General features: G+C 48.2%; 10 protein-coding genes across 10 annotated transcripts; 5 read left to right on the top strand and 5 right to left on the bottom strand.

Annotated features, from left to right (window-relative positions):
* Positions 1 to 1,356: 1,356 nt before the first annotated feature.
* MGYG_07739 (hypothetical protein) lies at positions 1,357 to 1,792 on the bottom strand (the record flags this gene model as incomplete). The annotated part of the gene is made up of 2 exons (XM_003170446.1): positions 1,357 to 1,487; positions 1,630 to 1,792. The coding sequence occupies 2 exons, from the start codon at positions 1,790 to 1,792 to the stop codon at positions 1,357 to 1,359; spliced, it is 294 nt and encodes a 97-aa protein (XP_003170494.1).
* Positions 1,793 to 2,677: 885 nt separating this feature from the next.
* Positions 2,678 to 3,114, bottom strand: MGYG_07738 (hypothetical protein; the record flags this gene model as incomplete). Its single annotated transcript, XM_003170445.1, has 2 exons — positions 2,678 to 2,775; positions 3,033 to 3,114. 2 exons carry the CDS (start codon positions 3,112 to 3,114, stop codon positions 2,678 to 2,680), a joined length of 180 nt encoding a protein of 59 aa, XP_003170493.1.
* A 341-nt stretch (positions 3,115 to 3,455) lies between these two features.
* On the top strand, positions 3,456 to 4,384 carry MGYG_07737 (hypothetical protein; the record flags this gene model as incomplete). The annotated part of the gene is made up of 2 exons (XM_003170444.1): positions 3,456 to 3,733; positions 3,793 to 4,384. The coding sequence occupies 2 exons, from the start codon at positions 3,456 to 3,458 to the stop codon at positions 4,382 to 4,384; spliced, it is 870 nt and encodes a 289-aa protein (XP_003170492.1).
* Positions 4,385 to 7,747: 3,363 nt separating this feature from the next.
* Positions 7,748 to 12,697, top strand: MGYG_07736 (PT repeat family protein; the record flags this gene model as incomplete). The annotated part of the gene is made up of 3 exons (XM_003170443.1): positions 7,748 to 8,033; positions 8,124 to 8,780; positions 8,808 to 12,697. 3 exons carry the CDS (start codon positions 7,748 to 7,750, stop codon positions 12,695 to 12,697), a joined length of 4,833 nt encoding a protein of 1,610 aa, XP_003170491.1.
* Positions 12,698 to 13,629: 932 nt separating this feature from the next.
* MGYG_07735 (hypothetical protein) lies at positions 13,630 to 15,743 on the top strand (the record flags this gene model as incomplete). Its single annotated transcript, XM_003170442.1, has 4 exons — positions 13,630 to 13,750; positions 13,940 to 14,062; positions 14,136 to 14,264; positions 14,356 to 15,743. The coding sequence occupies 4 exons, from the start codon at positions 13,630 to 13,632 to the stop codon at positions 15,741 to 15,743; spliced, it is 1,761 nt and encodes a 586-aa protein (XP_003170490.1).
* Positions 15,744 to 16,195: 452 nt separating this feature from the next.
* On the bottom strand, positions 16,196 to 18,262 carry MGYG_07734 (nucleolar complex-associated protein 3; the record flags this gene model as incomplete). The annotated part of the gene is made up of 1 exon (XM_003170441.1): positions 16,196 to 18,262. One exon carries the CDS (start codon positions 18,260 to 18,262, stop codon positions 16,196 to 16,198), a length of 2,067 nt encoding a protein of 688 aa, XP_003170489.1.
* A 261-nt stretch (positions 18,263 to 18,523) lies between these two features.
* MGYG_07733 (ribosome biogenesis protein NIP7) lies at positions 18,524 to 19,256 on the top strand (the record flags this gene model as incomplete). Its single annotated transcript, XM_003170440.1, has 3 exons — positions 18,524 to 18,970; positions 19,073 to 19,174; positions 19,233 to 19,256. 3 exons carry the CDS (start codon positions 18,524 to 18,526, stop codon positions 19,254 to 19,256), a joined length of 573 nt encoding a protein of 190 aa, XP_003170488.1.
* Positions 19,257 to 20,316: 1,060 nt separating this feature from the next.
* On the top strand, positions 20,317 to 21,294 carry MGYG_07732 (hypothetical protein; the record flags this gene model as incomplete). Its single annotated transcript, XM_003170439.1, has 4 exons — positions 20,317 to 20,475; positions 20,525 to 20,601; positions 20,668 to 20,724; positions 20,886 to 21,294. 4 exons carry the CDS (start codon positions 20,317 to 20,319, stop codon positions 21,292 to 21,294), a joined length of 702 nt encoding a protein of 233 aa, XP_003170487.1.
* A 509-nt stretch (positions 21,295 to 21,803) lies between these two features.
* MGYG_07731 (hypothetical protein) lies at positions 21,804 to 23,789 on the bottom strand (the record flags this gene model as incomplete). The annotated part of the gene is made up of 3 exons (XM_003170438.1): positions 21,804 to 21,832; positions 21,891 to 22,933; positions 22,990 to 23,789. 3 exons carry the CDS (start codon positions 23,787 to 23,789, stop codon positions 21,804 to 21,806), a joined length of 1,872 nt encoding a protein of 623 aa, XP_003170486.1.
* Positions 23,790 to 25,013: 1,224 nt separating this feature from the next.
* MGYG_07730 (integral membrane protein) lies at positions 25,014 to 26,010 on the bottom strand (the record flags this gene model as incomplete). Its single annotated transcript, XM_003170437.1, has 4 exons — positions 25,014 to 25,085; positions 25,146 to 25,415; positions 25,508 to 25,783; positions 25,876 to 26,010. 4 exons carry the CDS (start codon positions 26,008 to 26,010, stop codon positions 25,014 to 25,016), a joined length of 753 nt encoding a protein of 250 aa, XP_003170485.1.
* Between the last annotated feature and the right edge of the window lie 548 nt (positions 26,011 to 26,558).

Here is a 26,558-nt window from a genome sequence, read left to right as displayed (position 1 = left end):
AAGGATTGATTCAACCTCGGCCTCACTCTTTTCGCTATAACGAAATAAGACAACACATCGACAAAGGAAGCAACCGCAGAAGGATAACGAGAGACAAAAATATTTGATGTCGTTGGACGTGATAGACTGCGCCACACTACACGCGAAGCCACTACAGTCACATGAGTGGCTAGTGCCCTGTAGGGCTGACTAGGGCCCGGGTGGCTCGTGCTCAAGCGAGACTTTTCTGACGTCCGATCTTCAACTCTTCCGTTCTTTCGCCCTTTGGTTCTTGGGCATCGCATAGATCGGCGCCCGGCAGTGATTACTTAGGGGCCATTCAACAAGTTAGAAAGCCAATATGAAGGGAGAAACCGAGAGAATATGGACGAACGACTCGGGGACAGCCCTAGCTTCGAGGATAACCTGTATTTTGGACCTTTTACCTATTTTGTCCTAGAGGGAACCTTTTTCGTGATCGACAGATTTCGATTATCAAGGTGCTGACTGAGTATTGAAGATGGATGTGCAAGAGGCCACGCAGTATATTTCGGTGTTTACCGTGCCAGCCACCGAGTTACACCGTATATTCTTCATGTTTCTTCTTTCAATCGCCTTCGGCAGGGATACATGGCACTGCACAGTATTTCACATCACAATCAACTGTAACCATCGGGCACCAGGGGATCCATGACATGGGTTGAAGACAAATTACTCATTTCTCTGATTTATTGAGAAAGCCACAGTTGCTCCGCGGTCTCGGCCTGTGGAGCTAGTTACCTTGAGCAAAGTTAGAGTTGACCTTGGTAACTAGCACTTAAGTGAAAGTAAGTAGTTGCATGGATAATGCATGAGCATTGATCTGTTAGGCCGAGCCAACAAAACCGCAAATTTTGTGCAAATTTACTCGGGAAAGGAGAGCTACTTGTCCAGTATGCCTCATAAAATTGTGGGGGACGTCGAGGAGGGAGGAGGGAGGGAGGGGGGCTTTGGAGGATAGGCGTGTGGCGATATCGTCCGCTGCGATTCCATCTTGAATGGCGTCCGCGCCATGAAAAGGTGCCAAACTGCCTTGACAAGCCCCTTGCCAATGATCAAAAGTACTTTTCATAGGAATTGCGGTGCCTTTTTCCGAGCCCTTGAGACAATGGAATGAGGGAAGGGCGACGAATCAGAGGGTGACAATTCCATCAAATCGGCTTTGAAATTCACTTGGGGCAATACAAAGGAGAGACTAATGGCCTATCTTCCTGGCTATATAATACAGCCTCGTCTGGTTAACGTGGCGTGTTGAAGCAGATCTCTACTCTGAACAAGCACTGGAGACCTTGGCTATCCAGCGGCACGTGTCTGAGAGGTCGCTTTTTCCCCCCCGATTTACTCGGGAATATTGCTTGGAGGAGTCGCAGCCCTTCCGTGTCCAAGCTTAATGCTCCTCCGTTGCAGCCAAATCTCCTTGGTGTGCCACCCGGCATTACCAAAGGTATGGTAAGCTCCATGCATCCTGTCTGAGTGGGGTGAGCATTTACATGTGCGTCAACTCCTTTCCACCCGGCTCCGAGTGGCATTAACCTTTGCTAAGCTTCCTATAAAAATTTGTCAAGGAACAGTGGCAATCTTCTTTATCTGGTATATCGTCTGCTAACCTACCTTCACCTTCAGAACGCCCGGACATCGGCCTGGTGCATTCCTTAACGTAGAAGACGTGGTTATGGGCAGTCTCAAAGCTCTCACGATCCCACCGATTTGGTGGCGCTCTTGTGGAATTTGCATACCAGCTGAGCCAAGACTGCGCACTGAAACCCTCGAGCATGCACGAAGCTCCAGCGCCTTATTTACCCCAAGTCAATCTTAACAAGTTATTTTGCGGTTCTGGTCATGTGCGGATCCTTCCGGGCGTCCTTCGTCTAAGCATAGTATTAAATATCTGCCCGAAGCTTGACAGATCTCGGTCTGCCATTGGTGATTGGAGGAGGCCCGGCTTCCTCCGTACGTGCGGCCCATTTTTATGGTACAAGCTTGCGAAGCGGCGCTGCTGAACATCTTGACAACATGGGAACACCACGCTTGGCCAGATATCTGTTAACTCACCATCTACGAATCATGATCACTGATTTATAGTATGGGGAATGGCATTATTCCAAATACAAGCCCTGATTGACCAATATTGAGGGGTTCATAGCTCCAACCCATAGCTGGTCGGCATCAGCTGTAGCACCCACGCTTGAATTTAGGGCTCCGATGAAATGTAACAAATTTTTGGGTGCAAAGTTGATGCTAAGTTATAAGTACTAGGTCAACTCCAAGACCTTCCTCTACATCCCCAATAGCAGCCTCCTTGTTTCCCTCCGTACTCCGCATACGTTCTGTATCATTCGCCTTTTACCCCGTTACTGAGAGCTTTGCTTTTTATTTTTCTTACTATTTTTTATTATTTTTTCTTTTGGAGCTGCAGAGGCTTTCTTCCCGGCCCTTGTCCTACATATCCTACACGGAACTCCCCTGCCGCATAATCGGGATCTACCTGCCCTCATTTGGGAGTTGGGATATTTCCATAACTATACGTGGTTCCCCTCCCCAAGCGAGAAACCGACCAGTCGGCGTATAGATACTTTTTTTTTTGGGAGGGAAGTGTATGGGAATACACTTGCATATACGGACCTCGCATACCAAAGCCGCCTTCTATGTGGGTCCCAAGTTAAGACCTGATCTGCTGCTGCTTTGTCGAGGTGCGAGAAACGTCTTTTAGCCACAGCATCCGCCTTTGGACCAGGCAAACAAATCCGCCATCGGTGGCTAATAGCTCTCCCTTGTTAGAACATGGATACTCCGTACTCGGACTGACGAACCTTCTTCTCTTAGCTTACTTTCTTTTTATCTCCTTCACGAGATAATGAGGACTATTAATCCCTAGTCTTCTGCTGGTAGTTGGGTTCCCTTGCACCACATTTCTTATTTGTCCTTAATTTGCTATAAGTTGTACGGCTCGCCCAGCTAGAAGGAGCTGACCATCCCAGTGCCCTATTTCATTTTGCCAGGCCAGCCTCGCCAACCCTTTGCCAGTCTCCGAACAATCACGCGACCAGAGGCTGAGGGCTCTCCCCGTTCGAGCGAGTTTTTTATCAGTGCTCCCATTTCCAACTGGTACTTTTAATTTTCAAATATACCATACCTGCGCACCAAACCCAGCCCTCTGCGAAAGCTGTAATCCCTCTCCGATAGTCGCCCGCTGCTAGACTAAGTCAAGGGCACATTGTTGGAAATATAAATCTGGCTGCGGTGAAATAGAGCGGGTATCATACAGCGGACAAAGAGATAGCTGCTCGGACGCAGGCCTACGGTCTCGCTTTTGCCATATCATCCAGCCGAAAGGATCACTTTGAGGGCAGTTTCGAGTATCGAGAACAGGGAACCTTCAACCCCACGGGGTCACTTCGCTTTCTTTTTTTTTTTTCTTTCTTTTATCAGAAGTAACGATGCCTCCGAACCCGTCGACATTCACTGCGCTCAATGTGCCATCCGGCTATACATTGCCAGAGAGCATGGAGTACTTTTCCCTAGCCGCACGCCCGGACACAGACCTTTGGCGCAAGCCACCAGACCGTGAAACCTCCACAGCCCCGATATTATACACATCTCTCCAAAGACCATTTGTCCTTGCAGAAGTAACGGTCACAGCGGACTGGGAAATGGAATGGGACCAGGGTGGATTGGTTATATTTTCAGGCCCTCCTCCGGGACCGCGTTTGATCCAGTAAGGCATAACTGCACTGCTTGGAGAATATGGATACACCTGCTAACCGAATTTATCAGGCCCAATAACGGGAACGAGCTTGTGCCAACCACGATTATAAATCTTGATAATAACAGCAACAACCCAGTCGATACCCAGGAACAGCAACAACCACAACCACAACCGCCTCCGTACCCAGATTTCAATCTGGGGCAAGGTAAATGGGTCAAGGCTGGGCTTGAGTTCTCCGCGGGAACCGTCAATGCGTCGTCGGTCAGCGCCACATCAGATGGAGCAGACTGGTGTCTCTCTCCGTTAGCGCCGCCCAATCAGCCGACAAGTATAACATCGCTGCGAATCAAACTTGAGCGCATCGGGCATTCTCTCTGGGTGTGGTATCAAATCCCCCCATCCTCGTTCTCGACCGAACAGGAATCCAGCCGCAGTCCAGGCTCGGCTGCCCAATCATGGCGGAAATTGCGCGAAGTGACATGGTTTTTCTGGGGAGTAGAAGACAAAAGTGTGCATGTCGGCGTCTATGCCTGTCGACCGGCAAATATCTCGATATCTAACACCATGTGGGCGGCGAGAAACGGCGGACAATACTTTCATGATAATAGTCCGTCGCCCAATTCGCTAGTGGTGGAGTTTGAAGATCTTGAGATATTTTAATTTTTTTGACGGCTTTTCCCCCCTGGTGTCGATTTCTGGGTTATTTTTCTCACTTCTCTCTCTCCATTCTATCACTCCTCGGTTTTTTTTTTTTTTTTTTGCATTTATGTTCATGATGACTTGATGAATGTGTGGGTGTATTGAAGGAGCCCGCGCTAATACTCCGTATATTTTGCTGATTCTCACCTCTAAATTTTCTTCAACTTCCAATATGGAGTAGCTGAAATGGGTTAAACCATTATTGTGGTACAAGGGCGCCCTCGGCTAATTTGAAAGCTATGGTCTTTTTTTTTTAACGCGTGCTGCAGAAAATGAAAAGTAAAGCGGGGGCCCGACAGCTGGAGTCCTCGTACAAAGTTCTCCGTTGGTAATGCAGCCATTTCACCAGTGATCAGCAGCCAGCATGTCGTATTCCGCGATCGATCGCTGGAGTTTGGCCATCCCAGCAACATCTTGACTTGAACCACGAATTTGACCTCCATGTCTTGGCATCCGATTAAGTTTTTCGGAGCGACCCGTCCCGAGATCCGAGCCCAAGGATCCGTTAAAACCCGTCACGTGATATACCCCGGCTGCGAGCTGGGGCCTTTGGGCAGGCATTGTTCGTGAAAGCCCGCCTCAACACCTCAACAAGCTATCAGTTTTTTCGTTATGGCTCCTCAGCGAGCCCTGGTTTTTGGGAGGGCTGGAGATGTTTCTCATTTAGGGCTTGACATAAGGGCAATGGGTATATTTCAAAACTTCTGGTTTATCTCTGCCCCCTGATACCTTACTATTGAGCAGGTGCAGTTCGACTGGGGTAAAAAAAAAAGGTCAGGCTTGTGACCACGAGGAAATGATGGCTGATTCACTTTTGAGTACTCCGTAGGGTGCTGACATGATACCTTCTGTGTTTGAATAAGGGCTTAAGACACCTCTTGGACTTGAGGAAACGGCCCTGCGATGGATGTCCAGATACTGGCATAATGTCATCCAGCCGTACCATCAAGGTATTTTACGCTCACCCACGTAAAGAATATCACCTCCACTGTGCGATAAAGGCTTCAATTGCTGTTAATTTCTGCAAAGCTTGAACATGGCAATATAGCCCCGACACCTTCATTGGCGGCCGGAGTACCCGAGTACCGAACCTTCTATTGACTTGAGATACCAATGGATATGGAGAGAACTTGGGGAGAATGACCTTTCACTAGAAGTCGACGAATGCTGTTTAATCGGGCCATTCTATTATCAAGTACGGATTATACCCATAGGCATAACCTTGAGGGAAAAGCCTATTTTCCGGAACATGGGTATTGTTAGGTTGCTTGGGGAGTTCACCTTGAGGTATAAACGGGAGCCTGTGCTCTGGCCTTTTGTGTCAATACGGGTTAACCCCCCTTTCGGCTTGGGCACACCGAATGCACAGAGCCAAAACGGCACATGCTGTTTTAGTTAACCTTTGCACGCAACATTTCGGCTACCCCCTGACAAGCAAGCAGGCTATGGATCACATCGGGGCCCATTCAAAGACCTTGCGTTCTTAAGCTGGACTACCTATAGCTATGCGAATCTGCTTGACCGGCAATGTCCAGTTTCTGGGTGATGTTCGAGGGAACTGCCTGAGATAACACTATCTCAAGGAAATCGATGTGCTGCTGCGCTGAGGACTCTATACCATGCTTGGAGTTCCGAGACTATCATCTGTGAGGAAACCCCCCAGGACAGAGTCCTCCACGTAGCTCCTCTTCCAGCTTCAAGCTGTATTCTCTCACCGCTATAAGCATAGTTCGGTGGGGCATTCGCAACCGCTTATCATTCTCTGTTTAGGCGCCGAAGAGCCCAAGATTGTCCTTCTTTTGACTAACCGCCCACCTGATGATACACTTCGTACCAAGAGGCCGCAATGATCGATGACTGGGAATACAGCCCACCCCTCCTCCCACTTCCGGGTGTCAATTGTCGATGGCCGGCGCATCTTCGTATCTCTGAGCCTCGGTATGAGCGCGATCTGCTGTTAATCAATTAGCTAAGTGCAGAAAGCAAAAAAAATTAAGTATCAAGTTTTATTTCCTCCCCATAAATATGGGGTCACGTCGGGTCACATGACCCCACCAAATTTGTGGATTGTCTCATTCATCACCAAATTACCGTACGAGATAGACAAACAAGAGGAGCATCAAAGGACAGAAAAGTCAGCATCTTCCTGCCCTTTCCCTCTTTCTTTTTCCTTTCTGACGGCATTAGACGGGGCGTGAGAGTGTCCTCCGTATGTTCCTGCCCAACTTGCATCGCCATGCCTCGTCTCCTGCATGCCTGAGGTGCTGGCGACCTGTCCGGTTAGGCCGCCGATGGGCATCCCCTCGTAGCTGGGTGGCAGACAGCACAAGTCAACAACCGGTGTCGAAATAAAATATGGAGCCTGCTAAGGAAAAGTGAAGGAAAAAGCAAAGAGGCGGTTCAACCCAGCCGTGAGCTGCAGCAAATGAGCTCTGTCAAAAACGCCAGAAAAGCGCAGGGATGCAGCCCATTGTCCACTCTATTTACTGGCGAGCTAACAAGATAGCCGGCTCGTCACTCTGACAACAAGACTGCAGCACTAGCCAGTTCAGGCTCGACGGGGGCATTCTTCTTCCTGCTGGGCCTTTTTGGAGGGAGGAGCAGAAAAATTTGATGACTCCCGCACCCCCTTGAGTAGTTGTGTGCTCCGTAGTTCTGTCGTATAGTTGAATGCTATATTGCTTTTTGGGCTTTGACTCGCTGCGTTTTCCCTTTTTCTTTGCTTATTCTCTGAATGCACGGCAAGCAAGCCCTTTTGCTTAGGATCTTCCTCTTCTGCCTCCAAAACCAATAAACATTGCATCAAGCCCCCCCTGGGAGGAGAGAAAAGAAAGAGTCCTTCTTGCATATCTGCCCATTCCTGCAACTCCCCTCCTCTGTGTGCCCTCCCCTCTAGTTTGTCAAGGGAACGAAATAAGACAGCCATAGCTTCAAAGAGCTTTCTCACGATTTTGATATTTACCCCGAAAAGTTTTCTCTGTTCTTGTTTTTTTGTCTCTTTTCGTTTTTGCCTCTTGATACCCTCGTCGTCTTTGGGGGCATAGTCCTGATATTTCGAGCTTTTTGTCCCGTTTTTCTTCCCTTGTGCTTTGCGTTGTAATAATCCATCTGCAGAAAGCTGTCTCTGTCTTTGTTTTACTGCTGCTCTGTATATCATCATCGTTATCATCGGCTATTTAGCTCGCTTCTCCTCTGCAGGGCTTCGAAACAGTTTTCACGGCCACGACGTTACGAGTTTACGATACTAGAACCACCAATTCAACCACCACCGGCAGCCAACAACAACCAGCGACTGGAAGAGGAAAAACAGCCAACTCTCTAGCCATGACTGAAGCCGTCAAATGCCCCGTCACCATTGCCATCCGTCGACCAAGCAAAACCCCAGCTGTCTTTGTGGCCACCTGCTTTACCGAGCCGGCATGGGAACCCGTGGAGCTCACGCCTGAGCTTGTAAGCTCGAAAGACGCATCGACTACTGAAGATAGCTCTACGCAAGTCGAGGAGTACGAGTTTTCAAAGCAGTTTGAGCTCCCGGAGGGCAGGTTCGAGTATAAGTTCCGTCTTGATACGGATGAGGGCACCTGGTTCTGTGATGAGAACGTCGAGAAAGGTAAGTCAAATTTTCTTTAACTACACACCACAACCCAGCATATCTCCCCACTTTGAGACGCAGGTGACTGATATAATTATGAATGCTTAGTGGTTAACGACGATGGCATTTGCAACAATATCCTTGTTGTAAAACACACTACTCCCGCCTCCACGACCGAAGACTCCCAAACTACCAACGGCACCTCCAATGACACCAAGTTGGAGGAGCCTGTCAAAGAAGGAGAGGATAAGGAGGAAAAAGTCAAAACTGTGGAAGATGCACCGGTAGCCGCCGCTGTTGCCGACAAGTCTGACGATAAAGAAACTCCTATCGAGGTGGTGGAAAAAACTGCTCCAGAAGAGGAGAAAAAGCCTGACAACCCTGACGATTCTGTGGAATGTCCCGAAGCCTCAGTATCAAAAGAAAACACCTCCGAGGAAAAGGGTGACCAGACAGTGACCAAGGAGGATGAAACTGTGGCAGTTGATACCGTTAAGACGGAACAGGAGCAATCTTCTGCTAAGCCTGAGGATGCAGTGCCTGAGTCTACAACCAAGGAGCTCCCAGAAGAGCCCAAGGAACCAGAGCCACAAGTAGAAGCTTCTAATATCAGTCCAGAAGCAAAGGAGGAGAAGCTCGCTGAGAAAGCCGAAGCAATCGAAACAACTGGCCCAATTGAATCTTCTAAGGAAGACACCACTGATAATGTTGAAACACCCCTTGTCACTGAGTCAGAACCCACCACTGAGGATCCCAAGAAAGGATGTCACTGAAGAGCCAAAGTCTGCTCAGCGAGACAGAGAGTGCCCCCAAAGATGAAGTTGCGCCTGAGGCTCCAGCTACCGAGGCAGCTGAAGGAGCCAACCAAAGAGGAGCCAACCAAAGAGGAGCCAACCAAAGAGGAATCCTCACCAGAGGCTCCCAAGGAAGAAGCTACCCCTACTCCTGCCGAAGAGCCGGTTATTGAGAAGCCAGACGCCTTAGCTGAAGAACCAACTGTTTCTGAGGAGAAAGCCAAGGACGAACCAGCGACTGAGCCAGAGGAACCTTCGGTGAAGGCCAAAGAAGCTCCTTCAGAGGAGGTAGCTGAAGTTACTTCAGCACCTAAGGTTGAAGAAGAAGAAGCAGCCCCAGAGACTGTAGAGGAAGATTCCCTTGTTACCAAAGAAGAACCGGTTTCCGCTGAGGCAGAGAACGTGGAGTTACCTCAAGAAGAAAAAGTTTCAGATAATGCCGCAGATCCTGTTGCCACAGAAGACAAAATCAAGGAAGAATCGATAGCTGAGCCTGAACCAGTTCAGGAAGCTGTGAAAGAGGAATCTCCTGCTGACGCTGAAATAGGCGCCGTACCCGAGGCAAAGGCTCCTGCTGATGAGCCCAATGAACCCGTGGTAACTGAGGAGGTTGCCAGTAAAGATGTTTCCCCCGATGACGTCCCTGAACCAGCCCCCGAAAAGCCTGCGGTTGCTTCTACCGAAGAGCCAGAACCTACTTCTGAAGAGGCAAAAACAGTTGCCCCAGAGCCAGAAGCACCGGCCTTGGTTGAGTCAAAAGACGTTGCAGGTGCAACCGAAAGCTCGACAGTTAACGAACCCGAGGCACAGGAAGCACCTGTAACTGCTGAAGCTGACGTGACTCCCGCTGCCGCCGAAGAAACCATCTCCGCTAAAGATGATGATCTACCTTCCACAGAGGAGCTGGAGCCGGAGAAAGCTGTTGAAGCTCCAAAAGACGAGGCAGTACCGGATGCGCCGAAAGAAGAAACTACTATCGAGAAGAGCGAAGATACCACTGAAGATGCGAACAAAGATGTCGTCCTTCCAGCTCCAACATCCGAGGAAACCAAGGATGAAGCTACCGGAAAGGAGACTGAACCTACTCCAGAGGCTGTAGCTACTGACACGGCTGAGGATGTTGCCAAGGTTGTTGATGAACCCAGTAAGGAAGTCGATGCTGCTGACAAGGAACCTGAGAAGGATGCCTTGAAGCCATCAGAGGCCTTGAAGCCAACCGAGGCTGATGTCCCAGTGGAGGAGGAGCCCGAAACTGAGAAGAAGGTAGTGGAAGATTCGGCCCCGGAGGCGCCCAAAGACGAACTCAAGGAGGAGTCCCAGGAACCTATCCCAGAACCGGCCTCTGAAGTGGCTGTTGCAGTTGACGAGGCTCCAGGAAAAGAAAACCCTGATGCTTCCATCGAGGAGGTAAAGGAGTCGCCTGCTGATACTTCTGCGCCAGCTGATTCCACAGGTCCAGCGGTCGAGAGCGAAGATACTGCCTCAGAGAGCAAGGGCACCCCTGAGCAACAGTCTGAAGTCAAGGAGGATTCCCAGCCCGCTGAAGAGGCTCCTTCCAAGACGGAGGAGGATGTGACTAAAGAGACCACCGAGGTACCTGTTGTTGCTAACCTCGCAGGTATCGAATCGCTTGAGAATGTCAAGTCCCAAGCTGACCCGGAGCCTTCAGAAGAGGTGGCAGGCGAAATACCTCAGGATAGTACTCCTGCTCCGGAGCCCCCGGTAGAAAGTGATGCTCCAGTCTCTAAAGAGTTGAATGAGCCTGCTGTCGAGGAGCCCACACCCGTGGCCAAAGCATCGGAGATGACTACCCAGAAGGACTCTGAAGGTGGCGATTCCAAAGAAGCGGTAAACACCAGTGCCCCAGAAAAGGAGGCTGAAACTACCTGCGAACAACCGGAGAAGCTGGAGGAACAAAAGGTTACCGAGCCAGAGCCTGCCGCTACCAGTGACGAGGCGCCGATTCCCACTCCCACCGAAACTGAGAATAAGGACGCCGATCTTCCCAGCAAGGATGAAGTGATTGTTGCTGCCGAATCATCGACGAGTCAAGTAGTGGACGAGCCTTCTGACAAGCCGGCTGCTGTAGTTTCGGAAGGGCCTGGAGAGCCCGATGTTAGCCAAGAATCTGAGGAAGTTCATGCTGAGCCTGCCGTTGTCCAGGACGATAGCAAAGAAGTCAATGCTCAATCTCAAGGTGAAACAGCTGCTGTAGATGCACCAATTGATGTGTCTGAAGAGAAAAAGCAAGACACCGAAGCTGCTGACGCCGCTGTCAATGTTGAAGAGCCCCCTAAGGAAATTCAGGATGACGTCACTGCACCCGAGGAAGAACTTAAATCCGAACTGGAAAAGAGCTCGGACCATGTTGCCAAAGTTGACGACAAGCAAGCGGAGGAAGTCGTTGAAGAGGCACCCGTTGCTGTGGAAGCAGTAGCTGAGGCGGAGCCCGCGCCAGAAACTCAAGATGCTGTTGCAGTTGCAACAGAGCCAGCTGCGGACGAGACCCCTGCGCTGGAACCCGAGACTACTGGGGACGAAGCTTCTAAGCCCGAGACTATTGAGGAGGCTACCACTGAAGTGAAGGAAGCCTTACCAGAGTCTACTGAAGCTGCTGTTGCTCCACAGGAAGCTGAACAACCCGAATCTTCTACTTTGGCTGTTACAGATACCCCTGCTATCTCCCCAGAGGTTTCTAAAGATACCGAGGAACATAACAGCACCCCAACTGGTGAGGAGGCTACCGATATACCTGCATCAACTGAGGTTGTAACAGATGATCACAAAGAACAGACAACTTTGCCCGAAAGTGTGCCCGAGCCTACTGCTGATGCGGTAGAGGGATCCACCGACAAGGCAGCACAATCTGTTACTAACAATGAATCTGAAGTGACTACCGATAAGAGCGAGGTCACTAAGGAAGTTGAACAGCCTACTGAAACCACAACTCAAATAGGTGAAAGTGAACCTAAAACAGACTTGCCTAATGTTTCAGCAGAGTCTATCCAGGAAGCTGGTTTACAAGGGAAGCTTCAATCAACTGAAGATACACCCGACTTTGTGACGGATAATGATAAGGCTGAAACGGATCAGGACAAAGAACCTGCCGTCAACAAGAGTGAAGAGCACGAGGATACCCCTAAAACTAATGGTGGTACAATAGCTGCTGTTCTCGGAGCTGCTGCTGTGATTCCCGGAGCCGCTTTCTTAGCGAAGAAAGCCCTTGAATCCAGAGAAACTACTGACAAGAAATCTACTTCTGACGATACTGCTAGCGCTACTGAACAGCTTGTCACGAAGAAAGACGTTGCTGATAACTCAGAACATGTCAACGGTGTCACTGTCCAGGATACATCCAAGCCCGTCGCAAGTGGCGAGTCCTCCAAGGATACTAAAACCGATCCTGTGCTAGAAGAGCCTGCTACCACCGAACCTACCTCTAAAGCAGACACAATAGAAGAAAGTGACAAGGGTGTTTCAGTAGAGAATACATCTGGCCCGGAATCACAAGTCAAGGAATCTGCTGGGAAAGATGATACGCAAGCGACTGTCAATGGTAAAACTGTTACCGACGAGGAATCCAACAAGGCTACACCTGAGGCCTCCAAACCCGCAGGGGAGCCAAGTTCTAGCGCCACTGCTGCTGCTGACGCCGACGCTTCCGCTGTTGTGGCCACGACCAACGGAACCAAAACCAACGGAACCAAAACCAACGGCACGAAAACCAACGGTACTTCGGAAGAGACTCGTCCTCAAACTGGCAATAAATCTGTTAGTTCATTCACAGCCCAGCGCAGGGACAACTTCCTCAAAGCTTTATGGCGTGCTATTTTCGTCAACTTTTTTGGAAGCCTCTTTGGATTCCGTCGCCGTGACACCACCGTTTAATTACCTCATATTTTGAGCCTCCATTCCTACATACCCTCACCTATTTACTGAACAAGTAGGCATTTCCAATATATTGCAGTGGCCTATTAGTTGCTGTAATAGTTGTTTGATATGGCCTCCTAATTTTGAGAATTTTTGTTATATTTCCTTTTGTTACTTTTCTTTGTATGTGTTTCATATGTACTCCCAGAATTGCCCCATGATATCCCCCCTTGTTAATGAATCCTGTGATGACTATTTCTGTGATGTATGAATTTGGATTTTCAACTCTTCTTGACCCTCGAAGAATGGTGAATATCTACTTTAGCCAAATTAAGAACTATTTATGATACTGCTATCTCCCTTGTTTATAGAACAGAATGTTCTATATACTTACTTTTTAACCTTGTGCTTATGAACCTGCCTTCTTACCTTCCAATATGATACCCTAAACAAAATACTTTGGCCCCAAATTTTTCGAAGGTCGTGGCTGTCCTTCAGTTTTATTGTTGGTTTTGAGATCAATAGAGGAATAGGTGACTGGTACTTCGCCTTATTTATTCAAATGGCAAACATGGCAACCAGTATTCTATGGATTAAGGAGGACATGCAGTGAGGCTAGGACGAATATACTAGGTACTCTTTATGCCTCTTTCCCCTTGTTATCAAGAGTTATTTGGCTTCTGGTTACCAGCTCACTAGCGCCATAGAAAGCAGGACATATTCGGTAGTATGTCCTTTTTTTCAAAGCCCCACAATATAAATATTCTACAGGACCAACCTCACCTAATTTTCTCTTGAAATATCCAATCTACAAACGCTTCAGATATCAGTTACTGTCTTCTCGGCTACTTGCAGCATCTATCTGCCTGTCTTCTTTCTCTTATCCTGGAGCACTCTTTTATATTTATACTGCTTACTATCAAGCTGTTTGTTTCTTAAATAATTCTACAATGGAAGGAAAAGACTGCCACCAGCCTCCGTCAGCACCGCTAGATTTACAAAGTCCTGGCCCTGCCTTGGTTCGTCTCCCTGCACTAGCAAGCTATTCCTTCCACCAGGGTAGCCTTACTGGTAAGTGAACACAATGAGGAGGAGAAGATGGGTTAAAATACCAAACCTATCTTGATCTAGAGGCCATACCCCTAGTATGAAGGCATAAAAGCAATACCTTTTGAAAGACTATTTATATTTCGCTTGTTCCTTAGTTATGCTACTTAGAACAAAGTGATGAATTCTGTGTTAACCTATGCCCTTATCTAGCTCCGGAACTTCCTAGTTTTGGCCGTCATAGACAAGCTAGAAAGATAGGTGAAAGGAGGTTCCAGACTCCTGTTATCTTCCCGCCAAATAGTGAGACAGGAGTCCAGCCAGCCAACTATCCTAGTATGTTGATAACAAACTCCCACAAAGAGGAAACTGAGACAGTGATTTCTAATATATTTATCTGCCAATGTAGCAGCTAGCCCCAGATTCAATCCCGAGGAACTAGGTACTTATTCTTCACCTGAGCCTGAATCTATATTTCTTCCTACCTCAGTCAAATCAGCAGAAGCAAAGGGCTTCAGCCCACCCTTTGATGCACCTTGTATGTCGAAACATCCCTTGATTCCTGCTATGCTAGAGCATGGAACTTCCCTCTGCTCTATTCTATGCACATATATTGATTGCCCTCTCAGCCGTTTTGGCAATCCAGAAGACCCGTCTGCCAAATCTATCCCATTCTCAAAGAACTGTATTTCCCCAGTGGCCTTTGCATGGGACAAGATCAAGGTACGCAACAGCACCACCTAGAGCTCATATCCACCCCCTATCCCCTGCCCCAGTTACCCAAAAGCCTATCAAGAAGAGGTATAGGGAGGTATCGAGAGAGCGGCCAGCCATCCTTACCAAGCTTATGGATCAGTTCAATGTGAGAGACTGGTCAAGGCCAGAGACTCATCCAGAAGTGACAAATGACAAGGATAGGAATGGCACCGGAGCTACCGTGGAGTGTTCTGCGCCCAGTTCCTCACAGCAAATCTACAGCGAGGTGAATATTTACTATCCTAGACTAAAGGATAGTGACTCTAGCTGTGTCCCTCCAAAATCTGCGCCCCTCGTGAATCCAGCAGTCGATAACATGCAAAAACTATATCAAGCGCTGCCACTTTCAACGAAACGAGAAAGACAACCAGGTTTGCGAAAGGTATCATCGGCTCCAGATTTTTTGGCGCCGGAGATGGATACTAAGGACGTATCTGGACACCTGAACGGCGATGCCCGTCGCCAGTCAAATTTCGAGGGCATTATATTGGGTGGGCCGCTACTTATAGCCACCCGACGGGGCTCTCATTTCACAGATAAAAGCTCTGAGCACGTTCAGGTGTCCGTTATTCCTAGTATCCATGGGACATGTGAAGGAACTGTGGCGCCAGGGCTGCCGCCAACGATGCCAACTGAGCCCGCAGCAACTCACACTCACAACGGTGATGTGATAAATGCCCGTTTCGAACAGATCTCAATGGCACAAGCAGCCAACACTGATGCCATTTTGAGAAGCCTGCAAGGGCTAACGAACGAAATCAGGGCCCTGCGAGTGGAGGTGAGAGCAAATACTAACCACCTCCATCAGCTCAGTGGCAGAGTTGCCGCCGTCGAAGCGAGGTTGGGTGGCCAAATACAACAACCTGGGGGTTGGCCTTTGACAGGATATCAAGAGCCTGTCAATATGCCGCGACGCAATTCTAGCAGCAGCCAGCCCCCAGCCAAGCACCCAAACCATCGTGGCAGCAAACCCCATAGCAGCGGGCATGTTCGCGATGTCCAGTATGGTGATACAAATCGACGGCGTGTTCCCAGCCAACAACAGCACGCCGGGCAGTCACCACACCTAGACACGACGCTGAACCCACTGCACTCGCCAACCGAACCGCTGGCGTCTATATCAACACTTCAGGGATCCCAGGGGGTGCCACGAAATCGAAAATCTGGCCGTCCTCGACGAGATGCAAGCTTCAACAATGGCGAATGGGGTGGAACTTCAAACTGGTATCGAAAGTCCTATGTAGACAATAAGGGGAATTGAACGACGTTGTACCAACTTGCTGCCTCGTTTGTTCAATCAAAGAAGTTTCTGTAGTCATATTCTATAACTTTGCTACTTAAATATCGGATCAATTTGGTTGGCGAATTAAAATAGATAAGCAAAGCTTCAACAAACTTCATTGTTTCCATATCCAAGAGCTAAATAACTAATTGTTTAGTGTGATAACTATTATTCATGCGTGTCTAGGGCGTTTCAAGGCGACGGCACCAACAGGGCATGCGTTGGTCATCCTTGCAATTCTGCAGCGATTTAACATGTGAACTGGGTGTAAAGTGTCAAATATTCCAGTTGCATCTCAACGACTCCCGACCATCACTATTTGACTCAGTATCTCATTCCATGAAATCCAATACAACGGACTACATACTGCGACCAAGAGGAGTTATTAATGAGTTAGTCTTGGAATGTCCTTTGATTCTTCATGCAAAAATTTATTTTACAGCTGATATGGCTTTTTCAATGTCCTTTGCGGCATCCCGAACCTGGGGGCAATAGTGTAGTCGTAACAATTCTCCCTCCCATACAGTTGCGGCGAAGACATTGCTCCTTTCCACATCATCAGCATTAGGGTCATATACTCCATCACCTTTCCGTTCTTCCGTATTCCAAAGTGGTGCTATTTTTCGTCCATGTAGCTTCGCAGCACGAGTAAGAAGCGACAGGACTGCTAATGCCGATTTTTCTGGCAGTTGGAGCGCCGCGGACATGAGCCGCTTGGTAAACCCTGCTATACGAATGGGGGGTGGAGCTTTGTTGGCCTTTGCAGTTAATATAGATTGGAGACACCGGATAAGGAGCACAGTAGGGGTCTGAAAGTCGACTTTCTTTGCCAAATTTGTACTGTCTAAGGCCAAATTGGTGTCCTTTTGACTGTCATTGTAAGGATTTGGATCCGGTAGACGGAGTGACTTGCTGGGGTGGAACTCAATATCTGGATTTATGGACAGGGTGTGTAGGGACTGATAAATGCTCCCTATGAAGAAACTTAGGTCCAAGTGGAGAGAAGAGGCTGCTTTGCTGGCATCTTGGCCCTCAAGCAGTGCAAATGCAGTCGTTGAACATAGCAGGGCATCTCGAGTAGCGTTTCGAGTTTCCTTTATGCTCAACCGCCCTTCGTCGTCCTCGTCGTCCTCATCGCTACCAGCCTCATTTTCCTGACTCAGGCTGGAGCTAGCATATCGCGAGATCAAGTCTCTAAGAACTTCTAGCAAGTCTCCAAAAAAATCTTGGTTAATAAGATGGGAGAATTTGGCAAGCCCCTCTAGAACAGCCCCCACAAGTTCAGGGTTGCGTGTTTTGAGTGTGCGGAAATACGTAGTGAATACAAGCTTCAACGTCTCTGCTTGCATTTTATCCCGATGCTCATGGCTTACCAGAGCATCGGCCTCCTTCATATCCTTTTCGACAACTTTTCTCTCTTTCATCAACTTTCGCTCCTTTTTGGTTCGAAACTCTCGCTTTTGCTTTGGCTTCTTCCCATGATTGGTCTCGTCTGCATCGTCCTTATCAATTGCGTCCTTAGAGCCTTTTGACGAGAATTCTGAAAGCAGGCGTAAATGAAGGAAGGTATCTAGGACACTTGGGCGGATCCTAAATTCCTTCGCTTTGATGGTCTTTGCCAGCAAAGTAACAGCTTCCAGCGAGATTGTGCCATCGTCGTCCTTGGAAAATATCTCTTCCATAGTATCGCGACACTTCACAAAATCTGCGTCTATCTGTCGGCGCCCCAGCTGTCCAACCAGAATCTTCAGCAATTCCCCACGGAAATTGAAATGCGGTACAGAAGTCAGCAAACTGCAAGCACAATTGATGGACAGGCTCTTCAAGCCAGAGCTATGTGCTTCACTCCCCTGTTTCGCTCGAGAAAGCGTAGCCAGCTGTTGTACATATTCTCGATAGCCGGAAAGAAGCGACTGTTCAAAGGCACGAAGCTGCTTCACTTCCTTAGAGACCTTTGCTGTCAGCTCCTCTCCCTCCAATGGCCGTATCCTATAGCCAGGTATAACGTCCTTGTAAACGGCGGCCTGTGTGGCCAGAGCAAGTTTCTTCACCGCCGGGAGTGACGCAGATGCTGTCATCTCCGTTAGCTTCTTAAAAAGCTCCATATGCTCTTCAGGCTCTTCATTTATTAGTGATGCGATCCGCGCCAGGGCTTCCTTTGCTTCTAATATTTGAATCTTTGGAAGCACCGACGACTCTGGCGCGGGAACTGTTTGAATCGTTGTAGCAGGTTCGCCGTCCTCTGCTTCGGATGAGAAAATGTCACCCTCTGAGCTTCCCTCCGGGGCCACATCTTCCTCCAAGTGCTCTAAAGTGCCTTCCTGCGTCTTTATCGGTAGTCGGGTCTTTTCCTTGTCCTTCTTCGTCTTCCGTGGTCGTTGCTCGTAGTCCTGTTCGAGATCCCATTGCGCAGCCTGACTGTAGAATTTGCTTTTCAAATGCGATGAGTCGTCCGACGGGCTCAGCCGCCTCCTCTTTACGGAGACACCAGCTGCCATAATGTGTGATTAAAAGTTCGCCTTAGTATTTCTTCAATTGCTGCTCTTGATGCGCTCTCTTCAAAAGTAAATAAAATTTCCTACCACAAAAAAAAAAAATTGCCAAGATTTCTCAACTCTAAAATTTTCGTATCGATAAAGGAAATCTTGCGCCAGCAAAGAAGATATTGACAGCTGCCAAACAGCAACAATTGGAGCCATACTAGGAAAGAAAAGGCTCGAGGAAATTTATTTGAGTCGGAAGCGAACGAATATCAAACCATGCGTCCGCTCACGGAGTCCGAGACTCAAACACTCTTCACAAAGCTGGCAAACTATACGGGCCGCTCATTAAACCATCTCATCGCACCTCCCACCTCGTCTGGCGACGAGTCTGCGGATGATCGATATGTCTTCAGACTACATGGCTCTAGAGTCTACTACCTCCGACTCTCAGTGGCGAACCTTGCTACGTCGATTGCGAGACCGAACCTGTTGTCGATAGGAACCTGTCTTGGTAAATTCACAAAGACTGGAAAATTCAGATTGCACATCACGGCGCTGGACGTGATAGCACCTCATGCCAGATATAAGTTATGGATCAAGCCCAATGGAGAGATGCCATTTCTGTATGGTGGAAATATTGTGAAAGCGCACGTCGGTAGATGGAGTGAAGATTGCCCGGAGCATCAAGGAGTTGTTGTGCTGTCAATGGACGATACCCCCCTTGTAAGTTTAATATATGCACGCCCACATTCGTTTATACGCTCCTGGAACGTATATAAGTCGAATATACACGGTAGGACGTGCTAACCTGTCATTCTCATATAGGGCTTCGGGGTAACTGCTCGCTCAACGATGGAAGCCAGAAAGCTTGATCCAACTGGGGTGGTAGCATTTAGGCAAGGAGATATAGGGGAATATCTGAGAGAGGTGAGGTTTTACTCCTGCAACTATTGTATCAATGGCACTTACTAACACTATCATTCAGGAGGATACCCTTTTCACCACATAACCGACACTTCAATTTTTTTCCTTTTGCAGATAAATATCGGCACTGGTGTTTTCGCGCTACCGGAGTTCTATCGTGATATACGACTTGTACTTTTAAAAGTGAATTGTCTGTTAGAAGAGTTTTCCTGGTAACTTTGAGATATAGTTATATATTTATGACTCTTCAAGTAGTGATGCTACCAAGACTAAGCAGCAGCTCTTCGCCTTGCACCCGTTATCTTCAAACCCTTAATCGCCTCGCCATCTATATCCCCTTACTATTGTTATTATTACCATTTCATGGCCCAGCCCCTTCTATTTTTTATACAAGCTTGGTCCACGCTTCTATTGTACCTTCCTTTCTGAGAAATCTTTATGTAATCAACTTAAGCTTCTTCTCACCTCAAAATAGAGTCACGTGTCACCTTTCCTTGGGCATCTTTAATGTCCGTGCGTTTCTTCTTTCTCTTTCTCTCTTTTGTACTTCATAATAAACAAAATCAGCATAGAAGAAATAAGGAAACGAAAAGAAGCGAAGGAAGAAGAAGACAAAGCAGAAGAAACGCGACTCAGGGATTAAGCTAGTTATTCCGCGCGATCACAGCCCCTATCCATTTCGAAAGGGATCTTACCATTCCCCCTCTGATACCCGCAAGCCATGCCTCTAAGCTCAAGCCAGAAAAGCGTAATAACGCAGTTTGTGAGCGTTACTGGAGCAAAAGAGAGCGTTGCTACAAAGGTACCGCGCCGGCCAGTTTACCCTGCATGCATATTTTTGGGCATAACCTCAAATCAAGAGACTCCAAGGCCTGCTCTATGTTTTATGCTCTATATTGGTTATAACTGACTGTAGACGAATGTCATCAGTGTCTCAAAGCAAACGCCTGGAAAGTAGATCAAGCTATTGATGAGTATGTCTCCTTGCGGTTTCATCCCCTCGAAATTTACTATTATTCTATCATTTTATTTCCTTTTTATTCCTGTTGCCCCTCAACTACCCCTCCACCGTTAAGGATCTATACCGGATTGTTATGCTCGGTATTTAGGCGTATCATAGGTACCCTCCATAGGAGTTGAGGAGGATGTCTCCTTGTTGCAAACAGCTAGCAGATTTTACGAGCCTTTTCAGTTGCTGCAGAACCTATACCAATATTATGAGCGGCGGGGAACTATCTGAAGTGCCATACCTACCAATAAATCACATCGCTCTCCCCATATTTACTATCATTTATATAACAACGGTATTGCCGCTCAACTATACTCCATGCTAACCAATAGTGTGAAATGTAGTTACTTTCAAAACGGACAATCGGGCGCAGCGCAGGAGAGAACCGCCGCAGTGAACAAGATATTCGACAAGTATCGAGGTAATGCTGTTATCCATCGATTTGTTCTCTCGAAGCACTAATGGAGTTATTAGATGACCCTGACAGTCCCGATGAAATTGGGATCAACGGGGCTATGAAATACTTTGGTGACCTTCAGGTTAGGTTGGATGAGGTTGCCTGTCTTGCTGTGGCCGAACTATTACGTTCCCCATCCATGGGAGAATTCACTCGAGAAGGTTTTGTCGATGGATGGAAAATAACCACAGAGTCCGTCTCCCCCCAAACCAGTGTGCCCAGTTTTCGCATAACTCATGATTTTATAGGTGTGATACCATTCAAAAACAAGCCGCTTATGCCGATGGACTGCGCAAGTTGTTACAGGATGACCCAAATTACTTCCGACGAGTATATCGCTATACTTTCTTACTATGCCGAATGCAAGGCCAGCGCAACGTTAACATAGAACTTGCCGTTGAGCAGTGGCAGCTTTTCTTCACCTCGGAGAATGGTGGCGTTGCATGGGAAACTAAGTCTGTGCCATGGCTTAAATGGTGGATTGAGTTTATTGAAACTAAGCATAAGCGCCCGATCAATAAGGATTTGTGGGAGCAAACTGAGGTTTTGATGCGCAAGACTATGGAGGACGAGTCCATGGATTGGTGGAGCTCGGATGCCGCGTGGCCAGGGGCTATCGACGATTTCGTCGCCTTTGTTAAAGAGAAGCAGGGGTGACGGCAATGCAGCAATGATGTGATTCACATCAACTTAAACATATATCATTTCCTTTCCCGTTTATTTCCAACCTTCGTGCTGCTCTATTCATTTTTCGATAGAGCAATGCTAGTGCAAGCATTGTTATTTGCTTTAAATTGGCAGGCATGAAATTGCATTTCATAGAATCGCTCGCTAAAGTTCACTTTATGAATCAGTTCTCAAAATAAACGCACCCGTAAAGTAAAAAGTAACTTTCCCTCGTACTCAGAAACTTGGAAATCGCTTTGCTTGGATAAAACAGAAAAATAATAATAAATCAAATGCCATAAATAAAACCGAAGCAAACAATTTCCCCTAGTCTCTCACCAAAGGTTGTGTCACATACTCCATGCATTTGCAAACAAACGTGCCCAAAACCTTTTCTGTTCTCCCTCATCTAAAACGATGGTGAGTGGGAACCGGTATAAAGTTGATAGGACTGCATGCGGCATGTGGGCTTGGTGAGAATACTAAGGGGGTAGTAACATTCAAACAATGTTGCGGAACAGGTGTTTGTCTATGTAAGTTCGACTCATTAAAACCAGGTACACAGAAAAAGCAAGGACATTGCGAACAGGAAATATCTGAATCTTGATCTTCCTGCCGCTGTTGGTGGTGGTGGTGGTTATGGTGGTGATTCTGTTGTTTGATATGAAAAGGGCAATGCTCGGATCTGCAATCACTGCTCGCTTGCTCACTTGAGTCTTCCTCTATATTGGGCCCAGGAGCGGGATTCTGTGCGGAGGCAGCGGCTGTTTCGTAAAGCTTTGACATCTGAGGGTGTACTTGACGTAGTAGTTCCAACTCCTCAGGGGATAGAGGTCCATTATTGAGCGGATCGCCTGTGTTGTTACCTGCAGCTTGCCCGGCTGTTCGACTCGCTTCATTGAATGCATTGATACACGCTGATGCCTTTTCCAAGACTAGGCTTTCGCATGCAGTTGAGTAGTCCATATTGAACAAGCCGTTTTCCTTCCGTAGCTTTGCAAGACCCTCTCTCCACTGGCCGGTTTGCAGGACGTCTATGTTTGTGAATCCTCGCTCTGTACCACCCTTGGGAAGGAACTCCAGTACCCATCTTCGCAGTCTGTCTCTGTCGTCGTCGTTTCTGGTTGGGTTGTTGTATATCTCCTGAAGGATTGATATTGGATTGGCATGTGTTTCGCTTAGAGAGTGCATTCTTTCCATGGCACTATCTCTTAGGTCCGAGAAATCTAACATGCTTGCTAGGCTGAACATCCTAATATCGGTGGCTAGGAAATTCTCGACTTCAGGAATATATGTTAGTATCACTGGTGGTCCTTCGGCGTTTCTCGCTGTGATATAAGGGGAGGTAATCTTGACCAGCTCCGGAGGATAGTCACCATTTAGGAGGTATGAATAAAGAGCACAGAATATCTGGTGGGATGGGGCGGGTATGTTTAAGAAGTTGACTTCTTCTGATAGCTTGGAAGCTAGTGAGCAATCCTTCCTTAGGTCTGAGCGTAGGAACGGGGCAGCGTAGTTTTTATAATGCAGTTCAATATAGTCCTTTGGCTGGTATGGATATTGGGTCCGCAAAACAGGTGTGAAGCTCTGTTGCCCAATGTCAACGACATGGATATAGTGTGATTTCGGACTAGATCGTTCAATATTAGTACATGTATTTATAAATGAGTTTCAACCCCAACTTACTACGGATCACCGAGATCTGACTTCCCATCATGTCCACCGTTCAAGTTTATCTCATTCAAGGTCAAGGTATGATCACGGCATGTTTTCCTATCCAGAAAATCCGTCGATTGGAAGGTACAGCATTTACCCGGTTCAGCCAAGTGAGCCACGGTCCTTTCTACACGACAAAGCTGACGCTGATCTTTCGGGTGACGCCGGGCACGATTGAAAAGAAACAAGTTCGGCATCCGCTTAAACCCCTGAGGCTGAAAGACGTCCATGATCTTATACAACAGGGTGCTGTAAGCTAGATCATGGCCGAGATTCTGTCTTTCCGAACGATTCTTACCCACACCAGGCGGTCCACAGCAAGCAAGGAAGTAAGCGTGCGCCATATGATGTATCAAAACGGATATGATTCCTTCGGCAGAAACATCTTTAAGAAGGGCATGTTGGAGATCGATTGTGATTCTCGTATCCCTTGAGCCTGGCTTGCTGGTCAGCCCGTGAACGGCGGAGGGTAGGATCTTGGACCAGCGGAGATAGACTTGGTCTTTAAGCACGCCGCGAAAAAGGTGTGAGTCGAGAGTGTTGAATAGTCTGAAGGGGAGGTATTTGTATCCATGAGAAGGACAACGAGGCGTTTCTAGATGTGGAGGCTGGAAACATTCAAGGGCATCAAGGGCTAATTTTGTAGCTAGAACTTCGCTGATTCCTAGGTTTGAGAGGGAAAATGCCTTTAACGCTCGTAAACCGCAGCCGGACTTTTCCTCAGGGGCTTCGGGATAGTCGCGACATATGCACTTTGAATGTGGAGACATGGTATATACCACGGCAATGGGAGTATGTGGTAAGCAATGGAAATATTGATGGGTCTAGCTGCCGTAGATGGAGATAGAAATGCGAGGCTGGCTGTTTAAATAGTATGGCTTCTGTATTGTAGCGGAAGTAGCATCACCGGTTAATGCTAATGTTGGGCTTCTGTGTTTGATGTCACACGGAGCGGACCGCTTGGACACCAATGCAAAGGTTCTGCCTGCCCAAGCTCATCCAGTATGAAGTTTGATAGTTGGGTAATCATGTATAAAGACTGTTGGGAGGGTATCATTCTTGTTCAGCATCAGCATCGACGTCAGGTTTGTCACTGTCCAGGGCGGAGTCTGGCCTCTTGTCTCACGGTCAACGTCAACCCTTGAGCGGAAACAAACAGACGACCACGTCATAAAGCCATAAACGAAGGTTGTTTTCTTTTGGCCGTTGTGCCTGGGGCGTAGAGACGGACGGTTGGGTTGTTTTGGTTACACGGCGAGCGTTGGCTGGAGGCGCGCAAACTTGCTGGACGGCTAGTAAAGCAAAGTATATGTATGTATATATGGATATAGATAGATAGGTATCTATCAAAGCCAAACGTCTGGTAGGTCAGTAAAGTCAAACGGGTATCACAGGCGAGTATTCTAGATAATCCTAGACAAGCCCTGGAGTGCTACGTAGACAAGGAAAACAGGAATTCATTCAATATCACGTAGAATTAAGTCGGGACCGGGCGTATATAGAGGTACATGAGAAGCAAAAAAAGGGGTGCAAAATAGGTAGGTAACAGATAGGGATCGGGGCCGAACAAAACAGTGAGGATGAGTTGGATTTTGAGTGAGATTCAACATTTTTGGTAAGAGATGTTGGAAATATTTTTCAACTTGTTTTGTTGCAGGTTGCCGCTGGATTCCACCATTCTGCAAGAGCTGGGGGAGAATGAACAAAAAAAAGAGGAATCAAAAAAAGGGATCCAAGCAGCGAGAAAATCAGAAGGCCGTATAACAAAGGGAAGGGAGCGGGAGGGGTTATCAGGGAGGGGGATATCGCGGGTTGAAATCTGTCCTGGGAACGAATAATTGTCGATATATGGTATTGCCGCAGAGCGCATTGAGAATCCGCGGTGCAAAGAATATACACACGGCAAGCCAGACTTCGAATGAGATAGGGGTTTTTTGTGTCTCTAGGGAGTTTCCTATGGGCCATTGTTAGTGTGCCTGGGAGGAAGACTAGAGTTAGTAGTCGCGTCGTGGTGGCGGGTAGTCCTCTGGGCGGCCGGTTGTGCTCTTTCCGGAGGAGCCGTATTGCTGAAGAAGTATGATTATCAGTATATTCTTATCAATGTAGAAGAGAATAGTAAGACGCACCTTGCGCTTGAGAGCTTCCAGTCTCTTCTTCTTGGTGTGAGCGTTGATGTAGGTTCCGATAATGAAGCCGACAACGTTGAAGAAGGGGACCCAGGCGTGTTCAGGGAGGAACTGCTGGGCGAATGCGAGGGAGAGCGGCGAGACGATCCAGCTGACCTTCATGACGGGCATGAAGCCGGCCTTGACGGTCGCGCGGACCTGGTGGAAGGTTCGTGCGCCTGCAATGACGGCCATTGAGGTGAGATAGATGACATTCTGGATGGGAGAGACCTGTTGTTGTGGTGGTTGCAAGTTAGTTTTTGCGTGGTTAGGCGCCGGTAAACACAAACACCGGGAATCGAGATAAACAGGGAAAAACGCACGATGAGGTTGCTGATGAGGATCTGGAAGATCTTAGCCTTGAGACTGGTGCGTCCGGCAAAGATCTTCTGTAGGATGCCGACGAGCAGGTGGCCGAGCGGCGCGCTGATGAAGGCGCCGTAGAGCGACATCTTGGGGATGCGGGAGTTGAGGTAGTGGCCATGCTTGCTGCGGTCGTGCGCGATCCACGAGGCGAGCAGTTCCTGGATGCCGAAGAGAGCACCAGAGGTGATCATCTTGGTTCGCAGCGGGTTCGACTGGAGCTCCTTGAGGTATGCCTGTAGCAGTGTTAGCCATGTTCCATACACCGTCCGTCCCAGTCCAGCCACCGCGATGGCATCAACATATCGAATATCAGGGAAAGACGTACGGCGAGGTAGCCATTCTGGGACTTGCCGCCAGTCAGCCGTTCACCGACCGCATGGACGATGTCCTCGCCGGCCTTTGTAGCAGCGGTGCCGGCGGTGCGAACGGTGTCCTTCTCGAACTTGACGGTGGTCGTCATGGTTGCTGGGAGGCTGGGGGCCCAGGGGAGACGGCGCAGACGAGCGAGCGAGCGAGACGGACGAGACGAGGCGACGGCGACGGCGATGAATTGGACAGGGCGACGGCGGTTGCGAGACGAGCAGCAGCGGCGGGACAGACGAGAGGACGCTGGCTTCTTGAGAGACGGGCGAGGGCGGGTTGTTTTATGGACGGCCGGGCGGAGGGGACGAAGGGTGATGATGTTTTTCAGGCCGCTTGTCGCGTTCTCGAGCCGGCTGGGCTGGAGCTAGCTTTGTTTGTTGTGATCAGCCGAGGTTTACCAGGGTAGAAGAAGCAGTAGAAGTAACGAGCAGACAAAGTAGACAGACAGAGTAGAAGTAGACAAAGTAGATGGTGTTGAAGATGAAGATGGTGTCAGTGATGAAGTCGATGAAGTGAAGAAGAAAAAGTCTCGAAAAGGAAAAGTTGAAGCTGGAGTTGATTTCCCGATTGGGCGATTCTGGACAAAGCCGAAGATGAGAAAAAGATATAGAAGACAGGAAGATATAGATACAGAAGATACAGAAG

The sequence above is a fragment of the Nannizzia gypsea genome, genomic scaffold (genome assembly GCF_000150975.2).
Source record: "Nannizzia gypsea CBS 118893 supercont1.7 genomic scaffold, whole genome shotgun sequence".
Lineage (NCBI taxonomy): Eukaryota > Fungi > Ascomycota > Eurotiomycetes > Onygenales > Arthrodermataceae > Nannizzia > Nannizzia gypsea.
The sequence above is the reverse complement of the archived record's forward strand: the minus strand, read 5'-3'. Positions and strand labels throughout refer to the sequence as shown.